The sequence below is a fragment of the Ascidiella aspersa genome, chromosome 6, assembly GCF_963924565.1.
Source record: "Ascidiella aspersa chromosome 6, kaAscAspe10.2, whole genome shotgun sequence".
Lineage (NCBI taxonomy): Eukaryota > Metazoa > Chordata > Ascidiacea > Phlebobranchia > Ascidiidae > Ascidiella > Ascidiella aspersa.
Window position 1 is genome coordinate 17256173 of NC_139452.1, and position 22916 is coordinate 17279088.

At 37.4% G+C, this 22916-nt stretch overlaps 2 protein-coding genes across 3 annotated transcripts in view; one reads left to right on the forward strand and one right to left on the reverse strand.

Annotated features, from left to right (window-relative positions):
• Positions 1 to 1541: 1541 nt before the first annotated feature.
• On the forward strand, positions 1542 to 6432 carry LOC146140535 (putative RNA/DNA demethylase ALKBH6). Of its 2 annotated transcripts, XM_083393142.1 has the most exons (6): positions 1545 to 2010; positions 3887 to 4016; positions 4239 to 4285; positions 4788 to 4892; positions 4956 to 5068; positions 5136 to 6432. In XM_083393142.1, the coding sequence occupies exons 1-6, from the start codon at positions 1978 to 1980 to the stop codon at positions 5398 to 5400; spliced, it is 693 nt and encodes a 230-aa protein (XP_083249268.1). In that variant the 5' UTR covers positions 1545 to 1977; the 3' UTR covers positions 5401 to 6432. The 2 variants fall into 2 exon arrangements, with proteins under 2 accessions (XP_083249269.1, XP_083249268.1); XM_083393143.1 differs by lacking the exon at positions 4788 to 4892 and having other exon boundaries at positions 1542 to 2010.
• A 6175-nt stretch (positions 6433 to 12607) lies between these two features.
• Positions 12608 to 22916, reverse strand: part of LOC146140536 (endoribonuclease Dicer-like) — a 56767-nt gene continuing 46458 nt past the window's right edge. Inside the window, exons 23-36 of the mRNA XM_083392646.1 lie at positions 22527 to 22718; positions 20646 to 21402; positions 19226 to 19349; positions 18713 to 18913; positions 18557 to 18625; positions 17730 to 17927; positions 17365 to 17496; positions 16929 to 17092; positions 16484 to 16715; positions 16184 to 16365; positions 13813 to 13906; positions 13688 to 13725; positions 13347 to 13540; positions 12608 to 12914 (exon numbers count right to left, since the gene is read on the reverse strand). Coding sequence (XP_083248772.1) covers positions 12764 to 12914; positions 13347 to 13540; positions 13688 to 13725; positions 13813 to 13906; positions 16184 to 16365; positions 16484 to 16715; positions 16929 to 17092; positions 17365 to 17496; positions 17730 to 17927; positions 18557 to 18625; positions 18713 to 18913; positions 19226 to 19349; positions 20646 to 21402; positions 22527 to 22718 — 2728 coding nt within the window. The 3' untranslated portion in view covers positions 12608 to 12763. The remainder of the gene's footprint in view (positions 12915 to 13346; positions 13541 to 13687; positions 13726 to 13812; positions 13907 to 16183; positions 16366 to 16483; positions 16716 to 16928; positions 17093 to 17364; positions 17497 to 17729; positions 17928 to 18556; positions 18626 to 18712; positions 18914 to 19225; positions 19350 to 20645; positions 21403 to 22526; positions 22719 to 22916) is intronic.

Below are 22916 nucleotides of genomic sequence, written 5' to 3' on the forward strand. Positions count from 1 at the left end.
CAGTTGAACTTGAACATTGTCTTCATTTCGGAAAGCTGTTTTTATTTATTTTGCCATACTTTAGCGCCAATATCGCTTCGTCAAATGACAATAAGCCCTATATAGCAGTTAAAACAAGTCTTCCACGGAAAACTTATTTCGTTGAAAATACCTGACGCGAGGATTAAAAATAAAAGTGCGGTGATGTTAAGACATATTTCAGCTCTGTTGCGTAAAAATTTAAGAAATTTCCTCGGTGCGGAAAGTTGTTTTATTTTGCTTTACTTTAGCACTAATATAACATATACAAAAAATGTGTGCTAAACCAAAGAGACTTCAACAAGGGTGGTACTAAATACCGAATGGTACCGAATGGTACCGAATGGTACCGAATGGTAACGATTGGTACCGAATGGCACCGAATGGAACCACATGGGATCGAATGCTAACGAATGCCAACCAAACTAAACGTCTGTTTTACTCCTAAATCTGATTTAATTTTACACGAAGGATATCATGTCGCATGAGAGTATTTTAAAACGTATATGAGGCCTAAGGAGGGATGCAATGAACATGGTACCGAATGAAATCAAATGAAACCCAAAATAACCCATTGTAACTCGTAGAATAATCACGAAATACCGAATGGACCCAATGGAACCCAAAAGAATCCAATAGGACCTAATGTAGCTCGTTTGACCCAATGTCGTAGGAGATTTACCGTACTAAATACCGAACGGTACCGAATGGTATCGAATGGTACCGAATTGAACCCAATAGAACCGAATGGTACCAAATGATACCCATTGGAACCCAATTGAACCCAAAAGTACTCATAGAAGAATCACTGAATACCGAATGGAACCCAATTATCTCGTAGGATTATCGCTAAATACCGAATGGTACCGAATGGAACCCAATAGAACCGTTTAGTGGGTTCTATTTGGTTCCATTCGGTACCATTCGGTATTTAGTGTTTCTATTACGAGTTACAATGGGTTCTATTTGCTTCCATTCGGTACCATTAGGTATTTAGTGTTTCTATTACGAGTTACAATGGGTTCTATTTGCTTCCATTCGGTACCATTAGGTATTTAGTGTTTCTATTACGAGTTACAATGGGTCCTATTTGCTTCCATTCGGTACCATTCCGTACCATTCGGTATTTAGTGTTTCTATTACGAGTTACAGTGGGTTCTATTGGGTTCCGTTCGGTTCCATTCGGTGCCATTCGGTGCCATTGGGTTCCATTCGGTACCATTCGGTACCATTCGGTACCATTCGGTATTTAGTGTTTCTATTCCGAGTTACAATAGGTTCTATTTGCTTCCATTCGGTACCATTCGGTATTTAGTGTTTCTATTACGAGTTACAATGGGTTCTACAATAGGTTCTATTTGCTTCCATTCGGTACCATTCGGTATTTAGTGTTTCTATTACGAGTTACAATGGGTTCTATTTGCTTCCATTCGGTACCATTCGGTGCCATTCGGTATTTAGTCAAATTTAGGAGTAAATCAGACGTTTAGTTTGGTTGGCATTCGTTAGCATTCGATCCCATTCGGTTCCATTCAGTACCATTCGGTACCATTCGGTGCCATTCGTTACCATTCGGTACCATTCGGTATTTAGTACCACCCCTTCAACAACATCAAGTACCAAGTGACTTCGTTAATATGGCCGAACTAGTAAAAATTGGTTTAAATCTTCTTGGCTAAACGTGTTAGCAAAAAATCGAAAAAGCACAAAAAATTATTTCCTAGAAATGACAATGGTTCAGGATAAATAAATAAAATATTGTGTCAGAGTTGCATGATGAATATTTAAGTAAGTTGTACATGCACTAATACTGACCTAATTCTGTATAGTATAAAAACTGTGATCAGTTGTATACCCTAGCTTTGATCTACAGCGTACCCGTTTGAAGAGCAATTCTATTTCCTGTTAGTGCTGGACGATTTCTTAACAAATCAAAGTTATGTGGGTCACTCAATTCTGATGGAAAGTGTGGAGCAGTACAGAGTGAAAGAGGTATAGCACTCATTTTGTCGCTGTTCTAGAATTCTACCACACAACTATATAATTGTTCAACGCAAATTGTTTGGGTTAGGATGGGTTAAGTGTTATTATTGAATTTAATTCTCGGCACCTATTTAATTCTTCCTTGCAATTTTAATTTTTGACAACTTGTTTATATTGTAAAAATGTGGTAATTTTAATGGTTAAATGTGAAGCTTAAAATGTAAAACAGTATAGACTTTGGGTACACTATGCACGGATCTGTAATGTAGCTTAATAGTAAATTTGAAAGCCAAAAAGGTCGAGTAGATCGACAGCATATTGATTAAGACGTTTCGATACGAACTTGTATCATCTTCAGTTGGTGTGACTGAAAAGCAAATCAAAGCTTCACTTATAAAAGGTAGGACGTCCAGCCACATTAACTGAAGAGGATACAAGTTCGTATCGAAACGTCTTAATCAAGATGCTGTCGATCTACTTGACATTTTTGGCTTTGAAATTTATTATTAAGTATAGACTTTCTTGTCTCAGTCAAAATCAGTCACTATAGGTTCTAGTTTATAAAAGAGAAATATATTTCGCCAATCACGGCATCATCAGTCTCTAAAAAACGAATACAAAATAATGTAAACACTTAAACCATGGTGGTAGAAATTAAAAATCATAGGAAAATAATCAAAGAACCAAGAGCAACAAACTACGCGACCAGGTTAAAAATGTATAAGATAAAAGTTATAGGTATAGGGCTATAGAAAACCGGACCAACCTGCTACCCAAGTCTTGGGAAAAACAACAACCAGCTGTGTTCGTAAAGCGAAAAGAAAAAAGGAAAAAAGGTGGCAAGAGGTGACAACAAAGACGATAAGGCAAACGGTAGAGGCCCATTGCAACTAAAATAAAAGACAAAATAATGCAAAATAAAAAGTAAAAACAAAAAAGACACATGATTATTTAATACCGGGTAAATCCATTTTTTGTATATTAATAACTGGCATGAACTTTATTGTGCCATTTATCTTCTGCTATATCCAACAGATAATACGGAGGTTGGGCGACAAATTGAACGTAAAAACACTCGGGAAGCAACGGTTTGTTTGATAAATAACTTTTATGACACAAAATATAATTGTTGTTGCAAAGCAGCCTTGTCCGAGTTGCCGTCGGACTTCAACGAGTTCCAAACCGAGCAATGGGCCGTCCAACGCGCAGAAAACTTATTTTTCGTTTGGCCAACATACTGTTCTTTACAGAGACGACATGTGGCGATGTAAATACCATAGTTTGGACAACAAAGGGACTCGTTAAGTCTAAATGAACCATGTTTAGTCTTTATAAAAGAGGTATATTCAACCATACTGGAATGTTTACCGAAATTACCACAAAGTGCGCAATGCCCACACGGATACGACCCAGGTTTAGCGCGTGTAATATATTCATTGGGCCCATGAGCGAGCCGATTGTAAAGTGTTGATATGTTGGATAGCGCAGTCGGTCTTTTGTAAGCCACTGTCACATTAGATTTCAACAACCGTTCGTTTTGTGACGGTTTGAGCAGGTCTGTGAAGCTCGTAGCCCAAATGACCTTTTGCGCAGCGTTGTTCTGTCGGATTTTGGCTGGGAATCTTTCGGTCCATTTGGCGGCCATATTAATAATATCTTCCGTCATCGGTTTAGGAAACCTGACCTGCAAGCTTTGTTCTTCAAGTCGAGCAGGCTCCTGTTGAAGTCAGTCTCCTCTTCGTTTAGTCGTCTCATGCGGATGGCTTCCCCATGACCAAATTTAATAATAATACTTGACCCATCCTAACCATAAATGCTAACCCAAATAATGTACGTTGTGGTAGGATTATAGACCAGCGATGACTATCAATATCCATCTACACAGGTACCTTCCTCAATATTTTATATTCCGAATTTCATAACAGAAGCCAAAGAAAAGTTTTACTTTGGTCAAGTTTATCGTGCACCAAAACTGAAATGGAACTACCTTTCTAATAGAAGGCTACAAAACTGGGGTAAATTTTATTGTGCAGCTAATTAGGTAATTCTTTTTACATCACTAAACACAATGTTTTAATTGCAGCATGAAAATTAAAAAGCAATGTTAATTTCTTTTTATCTTAAACCAACATTTGACTGGGCCTAACATTACTATGATTCACAATATTGTATGTATTTATATGTATAAAAAACATTCATGTTATGAGCTTTAAAAACAACTTTTTTCTTGTCTTTAGGTGGTTTGCCTCACATCAAGGGCATGATCCCTGAAAGTATTCCACAGGTTTGTAACAGTTGGTAAGAGTACCTTATGGAATGTGTGTGCATATATAAACTGTTGCTACCAGGCATGGTAATATAAATCAAAAACAGCTCCTCTGGTAATTGTAATTGTTCCCCAACGTTTCAGCAACCTATGCAAGCCGCCTTCGTCAGGGTGAATGACACTGAACGCTCGTACAATAAATGGAAAGCAAAAAAAGGAAAAAAGCAGATAAAGTGTGTGCATATAATCAATTACCTCAAGTAATTTACTATAATGGGACCAATAACATCAACTAATCTTTGTCTTGACATGCTGCCAAAGAGGTAACACGAGCCAAAAGGTAGTAAAAGTTGTCCCACATCTATTACAAAAGGAAAGCCTTACTGAAAAAATATAATAAGGAGCCCCATACTTGTTACACAGCTCCTTGATCTAAAACAACCACTTATCAGCTCCCATCTTGTATTATCAAACTTAAAAATCAATAACTGTTTTCATTAAATTTAACCTTTCTCTAAAGTGGCTGCAGGAGTGCTGTGATATTGTGAACCCTATTGAACCATTTGGGCCAAACAAGGCTAACCACGTTTTGGTGAATGAATATAAACCAGGACAAGGAATTATGGTTGTTTTATTGTGTTTTTTCTTTTTATAATAGGCGACTTACTTATAATATTTTTTATATCAGCCACACACTGATGGACCTTTGTACTACCCTTCAGTAAGTACAATCAGTCTGGGAGGTCAAACTTTGTTGGACTTTTATCAGAGGATTTGCATCGAAGATTCACCATACAACTTGTAAGTAATGGTTTTCTTCCAAGGAAAGCACCGTAAATAACTTAAAAGAAAATAATTACTACATTAGGTACCAGTTTTCACTGTTGTTGGAACCACAGAGTTTGCTTCTTCTAACAGATGAAATGTATTCTGATTATTTACATGGAATAAGTGAAACCAAGAAAGATATATTTAAAAAGAAAAACATCAAAAACATTAACCTTCTTGGGAATAAGTTATGGGCAAAAGAAATTGAAAGTAACCCAGATTTTGAGCTCCCTAGGTTGGACACGAGAATTTCACTGACAATTCGTTATGTTCCAAACACAAAAAAATTTAAAATTTGGACTTGATGGAACGCAGCTGCATCTATATTTGTTTTTATATCTGTTAGTAACTCATAAAGCATAAATAGTGCTTCTGTTGACTAGTAAAAATATTTTATATAAAATTATTGGTACAAATTTACTAATGTTTTTTATACAAAACCATGTTCTTTTTCCAACCCGCTTTTACCCACTCATTCAACTTATACAGTCGTATGAGTTAGTATCACTTCAACGTAATTGTCTTACATTTGTACCAAAGTTAAAAAGTGTGTGTTTCATGTGTTTTTATCCTGTACAAGACGACCCTAAGTATAGATGTCTCGCAAGTGAAGTGCAAAGTTTTCATAATTTTTTAAAACAACAAACCATCCGAGCATCCATGTATTGTATGGTTAACGTTCAACGTTCAAGTTATTAGGTTTTTTCCTAAGTTCTGAATAACCCTAATGTACAGAGTTTTGTATCGTAATCGTTTTCTCGATTTACTAGCTATCCTTGCCGTAGTATACAGGCTTAAGGTCCATCTAGAACAGGGGTCACCAAACCCTTTTCATGAAGGGTTGGATAATTGTAAGGCCTGAAAGGTTTTGTTACAAAATCGACTATGCAACAATAGCTGTGGTGAGTTTAATAAACTGTCGTTCAGTTTAACTAATTCATAAAATAAAGTTTGGAATTGCAACCTATGTAGCGGATTCTTTGAAACTCTGTGACCCCGTCAACTCTGACCGCCTGTAAACAGTTTCCCGGCTGAATCGCTCATGCTGTCATTTTAATTTCCCGTCGCGTGTTGAAATTTCGTTGTTCGAATGGCCGATTTCCTAAGTCGTGTTTTGTGTCGCGTTTTCTAACAAATTAGTAATTACTCACATCTGACCGATGTAGGCTATATAAGAAATGTTGTAAATCGTTAATTTAGCCGTCCCACTGTTCACTTAGCTGGAGTCTGATCGCTACGTACGGTACACGGGGTAATTTATTGTATGTATCGTAAGTACCTGTGTAAGTACTGTTTGTCGTTCGTTGCTTATTTGCAATAAACATTCTTTCATTGTGCCCAAACCCCACAACTGTAAATCAGACGGGCCTTGGATATTTTTTGCACTCAAAGACAGTAAAGTGTTGCGCAAAGCGCGACAAAAAGCGTTTGTTTAGTTTAAAATTCGAGTTCACACGTCGTCATTCATACGACTAATGAAAAGTGTAATAAAACTACTTTATGGGAACGCGATGACATTTAAATTTAATCTAGACGCGATGACATTTAAATTTAATCTAGCTGAGTGTTTGTTAACCGTTTTAAGTCAAAGCGCACCTGGCGAGCGAAGCAAGCGCGATTTTTTTTTTCTGGTATACTGGTATTTTTATTAATGCCGAAAATAAAAAATAAAAAAATGTTAAAAAATATATGTCTAATATTTTTTAATACGTTTTCCGATTTTTCGCGGCGCACTTGGCAGCCTTCCACGGCGCAAAGCGCTGATCTATTTAAAAACGCAGCATCAAAACTAAACAAAGCGGACGTAGAATGAACATACGCGCCAAGCGCGAAAAATTTTCGCAGTTGAAGTAGTAAAAATAGTAAAAAAGTATGCCAAATGGAGTTGTCTAAGTTTGTCAAAGAGGCGGCCCGTGGCCTGTAGGTTGCCGACCCCTGGTTTACAACGTGGTTGAAACCAGTTGTGTATAGAATTTTCTACTCTTGAATATATATATATATACTTTAGGTATAGGTTTAAACTTGGCAAGTTTTGTCAACTTCGAAACCGAATTTCGAGGGCCCTGGACGTTAAGGCCCTAGGCTTCAGCCTGCCTAGCCTATTGGTAAATCCGGCCCTGATTACCGGCTATCAATTCAAACGGCGTTGTACTAAGTCCTTATTTTGGTGTTAACAACTAAATAGCAAAAAATAAATTTTGATTGGATGTGCTATTCACCTTAATCAAAAATTCATAATGGAACGGATAAAACTAGTCCGGCACTGCGGAACAGCAAAATGGCTTTAAATAGGGCATCAAATTTGCTTCAGGATCTAATGATTTTGTTCAAACATTGAGGTCCCGACATCAAGAATTTGATGCAAGAGGTAGAATATTGAATGGTTGACATCGTTATATTACAGAAAATTTAAGAAACGTGAAAATGAAAGTGCGTTGGTAAGCGAGGAGAAATGTGAAAACACACCACTTCCGATCAGATCTAAAGAGCATTTGTATTTGTGTTTTTAGTTTTTGGCGGAACTAGATACCACGTCTAATCGTAATATTAAAGAGAGTGCTGAAACCTTGCTTCAGTATTACCCAGATGATCTGTAAAAAATGAATTAATTTTCTGCGCTGCTAAAAGAACACCATTTTAATGTCGAAAGTAGAAAATAAGCTCAAATGTTTAGATTTATTAAGAAGAATGAGTTCATGTATGCATTTCCTAAAGTATTTGATGTAAGAATGTATGTTTGTCTGATGATTACCAATTGTTCAGGCGAACGCTCAGTCCTTAAAAGATTCAAGAATCAAATGCGTTCGTCTATGGGCCAAAATATGTTGCATTCCATAGCTCTATACTCTGTAATATAAAGACGAGATTTTGGAGAAAAAATAGACAGCGCTTAAGTTATTAACAGCTTTGCTTTATCTAAAGCTAAAAACATGTTAATTGAATCTGTTTGATAAGTTAATAAATCAATGCTATTTCATATTAATTGTGGTTGGAACAACAAAATGAAAAAATACCTATAGGCTTCTGACTAATATACAGCCCCAGGTCCATAAAAACCCTAATCCGGCCCTGGGTAGAAGGCATGGGACAATCGGGGTCCGTCGGTCTGGCGTCGGCCGTTTTGGTGACTACGTTGGGACGGTGTAGTTTACCGACTAAGAGCTTTTGTGTTTGCGGTGCAATTTACGCTGTATCGGCTTATGTGACAGAATTATTGTCTACGTCTACTCGCACCAAAGTGTGAAGTACCGTACTTAATGGTTGGTCCCCCTTTTTTTCTGTGCGGTCAGCAATTGGATTTGTACTTAAGACCGCTAACCGCTTAAAAACTGACTTTTCCTTTGTTATCGACTTGTGCTATTGACAACAATAGTTTGAAACTGGTTGTTTGCTTATCAACTAATACCATTCTAATCACCAGAACGTCTTGTAGTTGGCTAATGAGTTAATTACGCAACCAGAGGGAGTCGGAACGAAAGTGTCAATTAGAACATTCTTGGGCTGAATAAACTGTTATAAGTTCAACACCTAAACTCGTGCCCCACAACGCCATCGCAATCGACCGTTAGATCGCTAAATTTCACCTGGTCGAGCGCGTTGATTTCGTGTCACATTTTCTAAAAGCGTTCTTCAAGCAACATTAGGGGAATTGCGGGACCCATGGAACATGGGGACCAATGGAACACCGGCATATTGCGCCCCCTGTTGGCAGAACTAAATAAAATTTTGGTTGTAGGAATGAGATTTTGTGTACGGAACTTTTCCCAAAAAGTTCTACAGCGTGCTTTTGGAAATGATTGATTTATTTCCAAATTGGGGATATCTAGATACATGTTAAAAGTAAGTTTGACTAATTGTATTCAGAGTACTGGCTAGCCATGAGTGTTTTTATTAAAAATAGCGATTAGATGACCTTTGGAACAGTCTGTTTCATTGGTCTCTCGATAATTTTGTGATCGTATTCTTAGATTTTAAGGATAGTAGTATGCCAACTTTTAAGACAAGAACATCTAATAAGGGGTTGTTCACTGAGGACCAGAGCTGCGGAGTCGGACTCGGCACTCGAACTAGAGACTCGAGTAAGACCACGTAAAACTACCAGAGTCCCAAGTCCGACGTGCACATGCGCAGTACCAAACATTGATATTGCCGTCAATTGCAGTTTGTAATAGCGGAATAGCATATTGTGTATATTTTCGAACCATTTATTGTGAGTGGATGAATTATATGACATCCCTATGAGTGGATTGCTAAATATCCACTGTATTTAGTTACGTAAATTGGCAGAATATAGGCTGCAAAGGCAAAGTCGGACTCGGGACACGAAATCGCACATTTGAGTATTATTATATTTGCAGATATGTCCTCCTAAAAAAGAAAAACAATTGATATAATGGGTTACAATTTCTACCAGAAATAAAAATAATATCATTTCGGCATTTTGTGCTTGTTTTCATGTGTTTTTATTTTGTTTCCTAAAAAATTTCTTGTGTCGCTATTTCTACACCATTAACTGAGTGGTTATGCACTTCAGGAATACTCAGCGCAGTGTTTTTAGATGCAATCATGCTCTGTTCCGTAGGTTCCATGGGGTGTTCCATAGGTCCAGTGGGGTGGGACCGATGGAACAAAAAGTTACGTTTTTTCCACAAACCTTGATAAATTGCTTGAGCAGACTGTTTCTGGCAAAAAGTAGGGAATGTGATGTTACACGGCTCGTATAAATAGAATATATGTCCGAAAACGTTTTTTAAATGCGAATCTAATTTTTACGGTTGTCCTTATTTTTGGGTCCATGTCGATGGCAACCCTGCCTATAATATAGGGGTATTTGCCGAATGCTGATTGTAGTGTTAGCGACAGAAATATCCTTTCGCAGATAAAGTTACCGCAAGACAGAGGTGCAGCGATCGCTACAGTTCTATCCATTTGGTGTTCTCCTAGGCCGGTCTTGAATGATCTTCCAGTCTCACCAATAGTCACCAACTGACTATCAGCGCAGGGGATTGAATGGTCAAACGAACTGATGTGATCTTCCGTAATCATGACCACCCAAGATTAAGACAAAAAAGTGATTAAATTAATGCAGGATTCGATACATACAAGCACCAGCTGCATATAACAAAGAGGGTTCACTCCACGCATTTATATCTTACCTAAACCAAGAAAGAAGATCTCTTTCAGGTCAATCTTTTCGTTCGTTGGTACGCCAACCTATTAGAGAATATGTCATTTATCTCCGCTAGTGGAAAACACAGAAATAAATGGTTCCACATCTGTCTGTTTTTAGTGATAGCACAGTTATGCCCCTGTTCACTGAAGGGGTGATGGTATCGCATGATGCCGTGTCCCTTTTTACTTGTATACAAGTGGACTTGGCGATGGATATCGCGTCACCACAATTTGGGCTAACTACAGCCGCAAAGACAGGACGCCACGTCTCCCGGTTGATGTTGTGGCTGGCTTGCGGATTTGTTTAGAGTAAGCCTTTGTATTCTTTTCGGGGAAAATAATACCAGCAAATACATGGTAGGCTACAACAATGGGTCCCCCAGTATCTGTGGTGGTCGCAAACAGCCCTGGACATTTGCCAACCCACGAGGATCAGACTGCGTTATGTTGACGACATATTATCTGTGATTTAAAAAAATACAGGTGGACCTATTTTATGCAAGGTTTGTGAACAAGGGGGGCCACAGAGTATTTAGTGTAAATGATAGGAGGCCACGACTCATGAAATGTTGAGAACCACTGTGCTATAGTGTGTAGTTCAAATAATACATTAGTTCTAACCTGAACTTGGCGGTCTATGGTTCCATTTCGAGGAGTTCTCGCACTGGAGATGGGGGAACGCACAAAGTTATTACATTTTCCATGGAAATTTAGCAGACAAACTGTCTTTCATTTATAGATGTCTAATATTAAGAAACAATAGCGGTGTTTTGTCCCGAGTTTACCACAATAAGCCACCATATCGACATGTATCTCAAATTTTGCTCTCATTCCCCCATTAGAGCTCAAAATGAAATTTGCAAAGGTAAGCCACCGTACACGAAACCCCGACGTTCAACGCACATCCCAACTGGATGCTCCACGACGGACCGAAACCTCGATCGTTATAAGCAGGTCAGATGTTTAATAAACAAAGGTTATGTATCGCTGTCTTCTATGTCGTAACTAACCGATAAATTACGGTCCTACAGCGAGATACCTGATTTAATTTATATTTTTTTGACTTGTAGCTGTTTCCCCTTCTAGTTTCTCAAAATGTTGCTAGCGAGAAGCGCATATGGCGCAATTAAGATCTTAACTTAAATCTGTTCCTAACTGTAAATTTGTTATTTCTTTTGTATAGTTATTTGTAAAAGGACTACAGAATTAAGATCGAAATAAGAAAACTTTTTTCCTACTTTAATATCGCCAATCACCATATTGCATATTATGATGTAGGACAGGACATACCACATTCGAGCAAGCAGGCTGAAACCGCATGTTGTAGCAGATGATTATAAAAAATGAATGTGACAAATACCACCGAAAGGTAATATGTTTCGCAACCTAGGCTTTATCGTAAATCTCCTGGTGTAGCAACGCAAAACTCCCAACAACAGTATCATTATTCTCGAATACGTAGCCGTAGCTCGTTTTTAAAAAGGTTTGTATTAGCGTTTGACGCTGTTTTGTCAAGCTTCAAATTAGACGACTTTTAAGCAACGGTTTTGCAATAACAGTGCGCAGTAAACGAAGTTACAACTTTAAACTTACTGTTCAGGTAAAACAATGTTCAGCATATGACTAAAAAACAATTTTGTGTGGTGTTATCCGGATTGGGAACAATTTACAAGTTCCGGTTCGACTAAATTTGTTTTCACAACCGGTTTATAAAGTTCAGGCTCGGATACAATATGAGTAGCCTTTAACCTGAAAAAATGTGGGTCAGTAAATGTGGAGAAATAATTACTTACTGAATTGTGACTCGTATTAAATCTAAGTTTATGACGCATTAAAAGCAACCAGCTCATTAAAAAAATATCTGAAAAATTGAAAAGCAACGGTTTTTTCATAAATAGGTATTTTTTTTTATAAAATTTCGAACATGACATAACTGGACTCTGAAATATGGAACTTGTGACGTCACGCCTGAGTGAGCCGGTGTTCGGGCTCGGTGGTTTAGATTCTTTTAAAATATTCGGTTCATTTTCGACTCCTTAAAATCTTGCAATAATGGTTCAGGTTTGGGAAAAAATGGCCCACAACCGGTTCGGTTCGACTCTCTGGTTAGAAATGGATCGAGCCTATAGCGCGCTATACTTGGCTAAGCACGTTATACATACCATGAAAAAAATTCCATTTACTGTTTGTCTGGCTTCCCTGTATATTATCTTGAAGCAAAGCTAAACCTCTCGATATGACTTTTTTAGCCATTTGAGTAATTGCCCGCCTTTAACAATTTAACTTTTTCCTTGGGCAATTGTATTACAATGTAAGATTTTACGGTCATAAAATATAAATTTTATTTGTTTTACTTTCTGTTGAGCCATATATCACAACATACGTAGAAAAAGTTTACTGCCAAATTGGAGAAAAAAATCTGGAAATACATTTTAAATACGGCTTGCTATCCTAAGGCTGCATTTGAGTGGTAGTTGTACGTAAAAGACATATGATTCAAAAATATTTGTATTTCAGAAAACGTAGCGCTCTTCTAGCAGCAGCAGATTTTGCAATCCTATAGCTTCTTCCCACGCCTTTGAAACGTCCTTTTCCGATGATCTCCACTGTTACTCGGACTTTGCCATCATAGCGCTTTTCTGCGCAACTGTATAAGTGAAAAATATTACAAATTTCAACATTGTGCAGTCCCTTTTAAATTATTAGAAAATAATTTTATGCCAAAAATATGGCGAGTGGCGACCTGGCAAAAATGTATTAATACTTTAACTTAAGTTAAAAAATTTTTTTAGTGCAGCGTTTCTCAACCGTGGCCCTCGGCTACCCTGGTGGGCCACAGGACAGTCTTCAGGGGGCCACATGCATGTCCTATTTTGAATATTAGCCAGTTAAACAAAAATTTGTTGTTTTCATTATGACTTCAGAGACCTCTCTTGTAACATTATGCGTAGTAATTATCTGGTTTGTGAACAAGGGGGGCCACAGAGTTTTTAGTGTAAATGATAGGAGGCCACGACTCATGAAAGGTTGAGAACCACTGTGCTATAGTGTGTAGTTTAAATAATACATTAGTTCTAACCTGAACTTGGCGGTCTCTGGTTCCATTTCGAGGAGTTCTCGCACTGGAGATCGGGGAACGCAAGAACTAAACTTTTCGATAAGAGGAAGCATCATGGTAGAGTAGACTTGCCACACAGCCGAAAGACTCATGCCACTGTCCATGTAGATTGCACCAGCTACCGACTCGAAAATGTCGCCTAGTGCTTTTGGGACCTGAATAAAAATTTAGTTATTTTACTAATAGGTTTTAACATTCAGCTCAGCGGTGTTTTTTATCTAAATTTTAACGCAAGGACATTTCATCAAACAGAGTCATTTTACCAACTTATAGACAAAATAAAAAACAAAACATTTTCCCACCTCCACGTCCTCCGTCTCGCCATCTTCCTCCTCGTCACAATCGAAAAAATTCGTTGATGTGACAAGATTTTCTTCATTGGACGTGGCGAGGTCTTCCTGGAGTAGACTGCTCTCCCCGTAATATCGCATTAATTGAGCGTCCATTCCTTGCGCCTCCTCCTGTCGCTGCTGGTAACTTACAAACTCCTCAATGATTCGCTGTAGCTCCGGGGAGATTGACTGTGAGTAAACACTACTTTTTAAAATCGATAATTAGTTTTGATTCTTCGGTACTATTTTTAATCGGGTTTAAAATAAACTCGTGGCACAAAATGAATACAAACTCTCTTAACACATGGAGATTTAGTAACTATAAATGTAATGCAATATGAATAACAATCACATCAAAACAATCGCAAAGTACCTGAACCTTAAACGAACCCTTTGAAAGTACTTGAACCTTAACCGAACACGAACCTGTAAACAAAAGCGGTTCGCTCCAGCATGACGTCACAACTTCTATTTTACCGAGTCAAGTTACGCGATGTTCAAAATTTTATGAAAAAAATATGAATATTGAATAAAAAAATCGTTCATTTTATATTTTTTAGATATTTCAATATTGAGTTGCTGTTTTTTAATAAGTCACGGAACTTAGATTAAATGACTTACAATTCAAAGATTATTCTCTACATTTATCGACCCACATTTTGAGATTTAACGCAAATTATATTGTATCTGAACCGGAACTTTATAAACCGGTTTTGAAATAACGATGTTCGAACCGGAGCTGAACCGGAACTTTTAAATTACTCCGAACCGAAACCGGAACTGAACCGGATTCCGAAAAAATCCTTGAACCCGAACCGAACCTGAACCGGAAAAGTCAAACGGTTCGACTCCCTGGGTTATACTCTCGTTAAAATTTTTAAAGGTAGCCCATATTTACAGGTACTAATTTTGGGGAAATTGTGTTTCAAATAGAGATTAAAGGAGTCCAAGGGTTGAGAACCACTGCCCTAATAGATCAACCAATGGAATATTTCACATTTTTATTAGATTTGACTCAACTATGATTTTGACGAGTCAACACATTTCTGCACATAACGTTTTTAGTTTTCAGCTCAATTAAGCATGAAACTCGGACGACCGGACGTGTAAGGTAAGACTAGAAATGTTCCAAGTAGAAACCCAAGGTTTTCTAGAATAATAGGTTTTGAAGCTAGAATACCAAATACAGAATATCGAAGCCTAGTATGTTTTTAATTATATACCTTCTAAACTTAATTTTTGTCAACCTTATAGTGAGTGCAATGGAGAAAAATAAACTCTTCACAAATCCAGTTTGGATTCGAATCCAAGGTCTTCTACTTTTAACATCCCTAGATAAGACATCAGCATCAGTTGACGTAAGGCTTTCTAAGCAATTTCCCTATACTCTTGGAGGTCGAGCAAATCAACCCCCAAATCCGTGTAATTGATGTAATTAAAAAACGTTATTTAAAAAAAAAATAATAATTAGTAATTGTCCATTAGCTTTAGACGGTCTGAAAAATATAGTTTATACTCCTGCGTTCTAATTTGTCTTCTTCAACTTGCCCTTTGTAATAATTATTATTTTTTCAATACTTTCTTTACCGTGAAGTGTCAAATTTTGTTCATTAAAATCATTGGAGAATGGTGACATAGGCCTACAGTACAATTTTGATAACTAAACGACATCATAAAAAACATCTATTTTCCAGGAATTTAAATGACATTCTTCAATTATGTACTGTTGTTTAAAGAAACGTAATTTCTTAGCACGCATATCGATATAAGATAGATGGTTAAATGTTGCAATTTCCGGCCCTCTGTTAGATTAGTTAGGCTACGTCATTGTGATTGTACAACGGAATTTGTTCCCCCATTCTTCACATTTTTTGATAACTGACTCAGCTTCGTTGTATGTTAAGTTACATTAAAGCATGTGCTATAAGATAAAACAAGACTGCTGAGGTTTTGTGCATAAATAATCGTAAGGCAATTGTTGCTTGTACGATGAACAATTGTACATGTATTGTTTGTGGATTAAAATCACTGACCTATTCTAACATATTCTGTGTTTGTTTTACCAAGCGGGGTTGAGAAGGTGTTCAGCACTTGTTGCTGTATTTAACACTACAAAACATACATTGAGCAGATTTTTGGGAGAGAGGAACTATTAGGTAAATACATAATCTGATTTCGTCCTTTTTTGTATTTTAAAATATTTTTTTATAAACACGGAAGCTGGTGTTTGCTTGGTGTTTTGCTCGTTCTATTTTATTCAAAACAACATGTTCTTTTTCGTACATAATTTTTAGACAATGAACAGCCCTTTATTACTGAGCTACTGGATGAAAGGAAAAATTAGACCTTGAAAGGTAAATTCACCACCTTATATCACAAACTAACTAACTTCAATTTTTCTGATACATTTAGTGAATTTTAGATATTTCCTTGGCCAGCGCTTTGATTTGAGAAACCTTTTCATACCTTAAAATACTTATGAAACCCGTAGCGAACTGCCAATGAAGCAAATATGGTGTTGTTGACGAGTGCCGAGCGCAGATCAGTGAGCGCCCCAGGAGAATGTCGACGTTCATCGTGAAACAAGTGACGGGTAATGAGAAAGTCCAACACAGCGTCGCCCAAGAACTCGAGGCGTTGATAGCAATCTAATAGGCATAAGTTTAGTTTATTTTGAATGCTAGTACATAATAACAATGGAACATATCTTTATAAATATTTCCATAATCCTGTCGTATTGACCAGAAATCCGCAATTGTAACCCACCTGTGACTGTGTTGTAGTGGTACGATGCGTGCGTAAAAGCTTGCAAAAGATAAGCTTTGTTGTTAAAGATGTACGAGATGCGGTGTTCAAAGCCACCAAGGCTATTTAGAAGCTGACGCAACTTGGTCTTATGCGTGTCATCGTCATAAATAAGCTGGTTTCGTGGCGAATCGAGGTGGCCGAAGCGGTCACATGTCTTTTGCGAGTCGATACCAGGCAGTTTTGGAAGAACCTATAAAGCGTGTCGACACTGGTAAATCTATTAAACCATTATTTGCCTAAATGCTTAAAAAAAGGACAGGAGTAGTGATAATGTATACCACACTAAATAGCATTTACAATTCTAGCTTACACCTAGTGAAACCAAACACATAACTAAGGAGGTTTTAGCAGAAACCAGTAAGCTTTATAAAGAGTATACCCAGTTGTTTTAGGATTTTTTTACCTGTAGACCGAGATGGCAGAGGAGAAGTTGCGCTGCACGTTGTCCACAAGAGGTCAGGTAAGCTCCAAGCAATGCTTCCACACAATCGGCCACAGACTTGTCAGCGAGAGAATGCTGAGTGTGCAGGTCAAGCATTAGCGGGTCGCTGTTGTGAAGAGGCTTACCTAAATGAGGGCAAACTGTTATTAGGTTGTAAGTGTTTTTAAAGAATAAGCATAGTTTAAACAAAATTGAAAATACTAAATATGTTAAGGATGGCATTATCCGCACTGGCCAACTAAAACCGGAATTGTATTACGAATTTATTTACTACAGATGTACAGTGTTCGGTTTAAAAAAGTTAAATAAACTTTGAACAAATACTTACTATCGCTAATTTACAGTTAAAAAAACTGTAGCAGCAGATTTACGGTAAATCTACGGTTTGACAACTTACCTGACAAATCAACTGGTGTCCAAGTGTCTATTACAAATTCTTCACTCGTGTTTGAACCGAGATTACTCTTGCGTAATGCCTGTTTGTCAGTAAAATGCATTGAACCATGGCCTGAAACTGCCCTAGCCAGATCTAAAAGAACAAAATGTTATTGAAGCAGTTTTAGTTGGTTATTTATGCATAAAAAAGTTTAATAAACTAATCAGAACAAAAATAATAACAAGAGTTCTTAGTGAAACATACATGTGTAAAACTATAACCATGATTAAAACAGGTTTAACTATCAGTAGATTCTACCTTCCTTACAACACGTAACAATAAACTAAGCTAAACTCGACTGGTTACTTATTGACTACATAAGTCACCTATTCCCACTTTCCCATTGGTCCCTGTACTTCCAATGCCAAGAGCGCCAATATTTTGGATACATCCTCCCAACATTCCATCGATCATCTGAATCTCGTCCTCCTCGTATAGTTCTTCATCGACGTCCCGGTTAATTTCGCGTTGTATCACATTGGATTCAACAGTTGGAATAGAGCTGGGTGAGTGGTGTGCGCTTTCTAGATAAAAATGTTATTAGGAATTCAACAAGTTTTCAAGTACTAAAAAGCGAACCTTTTTAGTACTAAAAAGCGTAGGTTGATCGAACTTAAATGGATGACTTTATATAACTTAAGTAAAGCATTGCTCAAACCGGAAAAATAACTATAACTATTAACAGCGGGTTTCTCAGTTTAGCCAAGAATATTCCGTTAACAATGAAATCTGGTAACATAATAGCAGTAACTTTTACAATTAATACCAAAATAAAAAAATTGGCTATGAAAGATAATATATAATAGCTCCCACCAAATAGAACGTAATTCTAAATAAGCGACTCTACGCGCTGTGACCGCATTCGCATTAGAGGAGTATGATGCTAACGCTTAAAATGCAATATTTAAACAAAGGGAAACTTTAGTCTAACAGCAACAATGGTATATTCCTATTTTTTTTAACAGATTACACTATTTTTAACATTATAAATTTCAAAACTAGAATCTGACAACCATGAACAAATAGAACTCAGTGTTGCTTCGTTTATCGGTGCTAACTGACAATAGGAATCTTTACGGAATCCTATTGGTAACGAATTTCAGCTAGAACATCAAGATAAAAACGAACGTTTTGTTTGATTTGAAAATAGTACCTGTTACGGAGGATGTCTTGGTCAGCGACTTCTTTTTTGGTGTTTCACCTGGCACTCCAGTCCATATCCCTTGATTTATCAGAACAATTAAATAATCAACAGCCATGAATAATTGTTATAATATCATTCGACTACCTCTAATAATCCACAACCCACCTATTTCAACGTCATCCTCTGACAGCAAATCTTCCTCTTCGGCCATTTGTTCTTCCGACCCCACTACAAATCCGGTGGGCATCCAGTTGACGGTAGGGTCAAAGTTTAGCGTGGTCATTTTGCCTGCCAAACCAAAGCGACGTCCGATCCTGTACAAGTTGTAGTTGGATACCTTCTTACTTCGCATGTATGAAAGCTTACCTTAACAAAACAATACTCAACGGTTTGGTAACTTGGCTAACTTCAAGTTATTTGCAGCAAAATAAAATATTTCCACGTATACTATGCTGCCTAAACCTAAAACTGGACTAGCATTGGAGTTTGGCACAGCTAATGACGTTTGTAGGACATGTGGTATGGATATTGTTAACTTGTTGTGTAAGTAATAAATATGGTGTTGTAAAACTCAGAATATTTACATCATGTGTGAATTGATTTTATATTGTAGACTTAATTTGTTATGTTTAAACTGAGGAAGTCAAATCCTTTTTTAACATCTTTCATAACTATTACCTTCGTGTGCATCTGGATAAGTACAGTAGAGATAAACCGTGACAGCATGTTTTAAAAACGAGTCTCCCAACATTTCTAAACGTTCCAAGTTAAAGCCATCACTTGCATTAGATAAAGTAAGTGCCTGAAAAAACAATTTTTTTACAATAACAACCAGCCAAAATGACAACATTACAATGGTGGATACATTAAAATGAATACAACATTACAAACTAAAAGATTAATACATCCTGTAAACCAAGGCCGCGGAGTCGAAATCGGACTCGGGACTAGAGTAAGATCACGTAAAACTACCCGAGTCCCGAGTCCGACATGCGCATGCGCAGTACCACATATTTAAACTGACATGTGCGCCAACTGTAAATTGTAAAGGCGGAATATCATATGGTGTATATTTTCCAACCATGTACTGTTGGTGGATGATTTATAATTCAGGGGTGTTCAAATGATTTCTGGCATGATCCATCACAGCCAAACCTGACAACATGATTATCCACCGAATACGAATAGTAAACATATTTGACACGCTTTATTTTTTACGCGCGATAACTTTAATAGTTAATCTTGTTTAGTGTTTGTTAACCTTTCTAAGTCAGTTTCAAAGTCAGGGCGCACGTGGCGAGCGAAGCGAGCGCAATTTTTTTAGGTATACCGGCATTTCTTTTAAATTTCTTGCAAGTTTTTATTACATTGCCGAAAATACAAAATGAAAAAAAAAAAAAAAAAATGAAGCGCTGATCTAGTTCAAAAGACCGCATCAAAACGTAAATAAGCCGGACGTAGAAAGATGATTCGCGCGAAGCGGGAAAGTTTTTCGCACTTATGTAGTTAAAATAGTCAAAAAGTATTTGAAATTGACACGTATCTAGTTTGTCAAAGAGGCGACGGGCCGAATGAATTACATTGGCGGGGCGCATCCGGCCCGCGGGTCGTTGGTTGCCAACCCATGTTTAAGACTTTAGGTCTTACAATAGCATCGAATTGGGGCTTTCTGTCGCTGACTGATATCCTCAAAGCTTACAAAGATTAGCATTTGGGAGCCTCGTTCTATGCTTGATTTTTTACAAAATTCATTAACACTGACAATTGGTATTTACATGAAAACACTGTAGAAAGTTTGTTTTTTTAGACTACATTAGAAGATCCGCACAAAACGCTGTAAAGATCCGGAATCGGATCGCGATCCGCCATATGAACATGACCGATTTATATGATACTCCTATAAGTGGATTGCTGAATATCCACGTTATTTTAGTTTCGTAAATTGGCGGAACACCGGCTGTAGAGTCAGGGCTTAACTCAGGACACGACGAAATCGCACATATGACCCGAGTCCGACTCGGGTTATTTTTAACTGACTCCGCAGCCTTGCTGTAAACTATAAACAGCCTTTTTAGTTCTAAAATATTAAGTAAGTAACCTGTAAAATTATACCAGGTCCAGGGCCAGCGGGCACTTCGCTTGCTTCAAGCACGAGAGATTGCCACAAGGATTTTGGAATGCAGCGAAAAAGCTCTTGAGAACTAACAGAAGTTTGATGCTTTTGTTTCTGTCCCATTTTGGGAGGATTTTTCTGTATTTCTATATCGTTGTCATCATCGTTTTCAAGTTCAAAGTTTGCAAAAAAGTCATCTGAGCAATATGACTGCGAGTCCGAATCTGTGGAATCATCTTGCACATGTTGCCTTTCTTTTGAGAAATCGCTTTTAATAGAACATGTTTCACTTTTTGGCTTGTTTTCGGGCAGTATTTCAGGGTGTTGAATGGTATTTAAGTTTTTACTCAGATCGGAACGATTTTCGCAAATGTCTGTAAAATTGTCACCTTTTTGACAAGATAAACTTACTTTACTGTTCTGATTGTCAGACATACAGTTAGTTCGACAGAAACTGCTTCGTAAACTAGTCGTAGGTTCATTATCTTGTAACAACATATTACTATTGATAACATCTTGATTTCCGTTTGCTTTACCACACGACGCATCCTGGTTTGGTGGTAATTGGCTGCAATTTGTACTGCTCGAATCACAGAGTTTGTTCCCCGAAGGTTTACTGGGTGACTTCCAGCCGAAATCCAGGTCAGGCCACTGTAGGCCGACTGGTGTGAAAACAGATGCAATCCCCGAGTGGTAGGCAATTTCTACACGTAACTCTTCAGCGATCAGGAGCTGACCAATTCTAAACAAGTAAAGTTTGTGCTTTTGTCTGTAAATGTAAAATTTAGCAAACCTAAAATTGCGACGCCCATAAAAACCAATGAGAGTAGCGACCCATAGGTTGTGAACCACTTCATAAACGGTTGTACGGAAATAACGTGTTTATTGCAAGTTTGAGCGATCTAAAATCTAGGTGTTGATTAAAACATAGCTGTTATGAAAAGGCATAACCGGTGGCCATTTTTCTCTTACCAGATTCAAAGCAAGTCCCTTTTTCACTTTCCGGCAGAAAAGTAAAACTGAATATCTTAGTCCGATTTTAGCTGGATCTTCTCTTTATTTTGTGACTAACAAACACACGCACATAGCATTGCAAACACTTCGAAAAACATTTTACTAGACCAGGGTTTAAAATTTATTATTTTTTTGGTTTGCTTTGGCTCATTCCTTTCACATGTTTTGAATTAGGTTTACGGCTACTTTCTCGGACCTTCAGAAATGCTTTTCGGGTCCCAAGTATTCCGCACACCTCACTTCGAAAATCGCTGTACCACATTATCTACACGAAATAAGCGTCGCTACCCAGGCTATACGGGACATTAAAATGGTTAAATTGCTAAATCTATTGCGTAAAACTTGCCATGATAATATTTGGACGGTAGTATTCTAGTGTGGCTCGAAGATGAGAGGCAATTTCAGTTTTTGGCTGTTATTGTCATTGTTTGCTGGTAAATAAAACAAAATGGAGATTCCTTTGTGGTGTACAAAAAGGATTTTAGTTTAGTTTTAATATTTGCAGATTATTTATTAACGTGTCGTTTAATGTGAGAATCGCTATTCCTTTTTTTACTATAAAATGTTCATTATGGCGTACATCGACCCAAATACTGCGAAAGGTAAAAACTCATTGGTTTATTAACATTTGTGTAAATATATTTACCCCAAACCATTGTAAATACATTTTAATGTAACCTCAATACCATTTAAAGGGAAACATTTTTGAAAAGTATGATTGGTTTCACGTTACAAATGCGAAAACTGCATTTTTACGTAGAGCAACATTAGCAAAAAAACACAGTTCAATCACGATGATGTTGCAGATGTTGATCACGTAAAGCATACGAACTTTATAATGCTTGTACTGACCTGTAGAGGACAGACGGAAGACAAACTGCTTTCCTCCAAAGAGAGGCAGGAATTGGATGAACTTCACACAACTCTGGAACAAGGATCTGCCGATTATGGAGGCTCTCATATTTCGCACGCTTCTTTTCCAGTGATGAAAGTGGTAGGGACTTTCCCTTGTGATTGAGGTGGCGCGGGGTAAGAAGGTTGAGTCTGTGTGTTAGAATCATTATAGGTTAGGTAAATGCGTGACATTAGACTGATTATAAGAACTTTAAAGAAACAAAAACATTATAGTAATGGCCTTTTCACAATCACAGCAGATTCATTGAAACCACCAGCATTACCATTTCGAACGACTGAATCATAATTTTACTTAAAATAACTATCAGAAACAAAATGATTGCACGA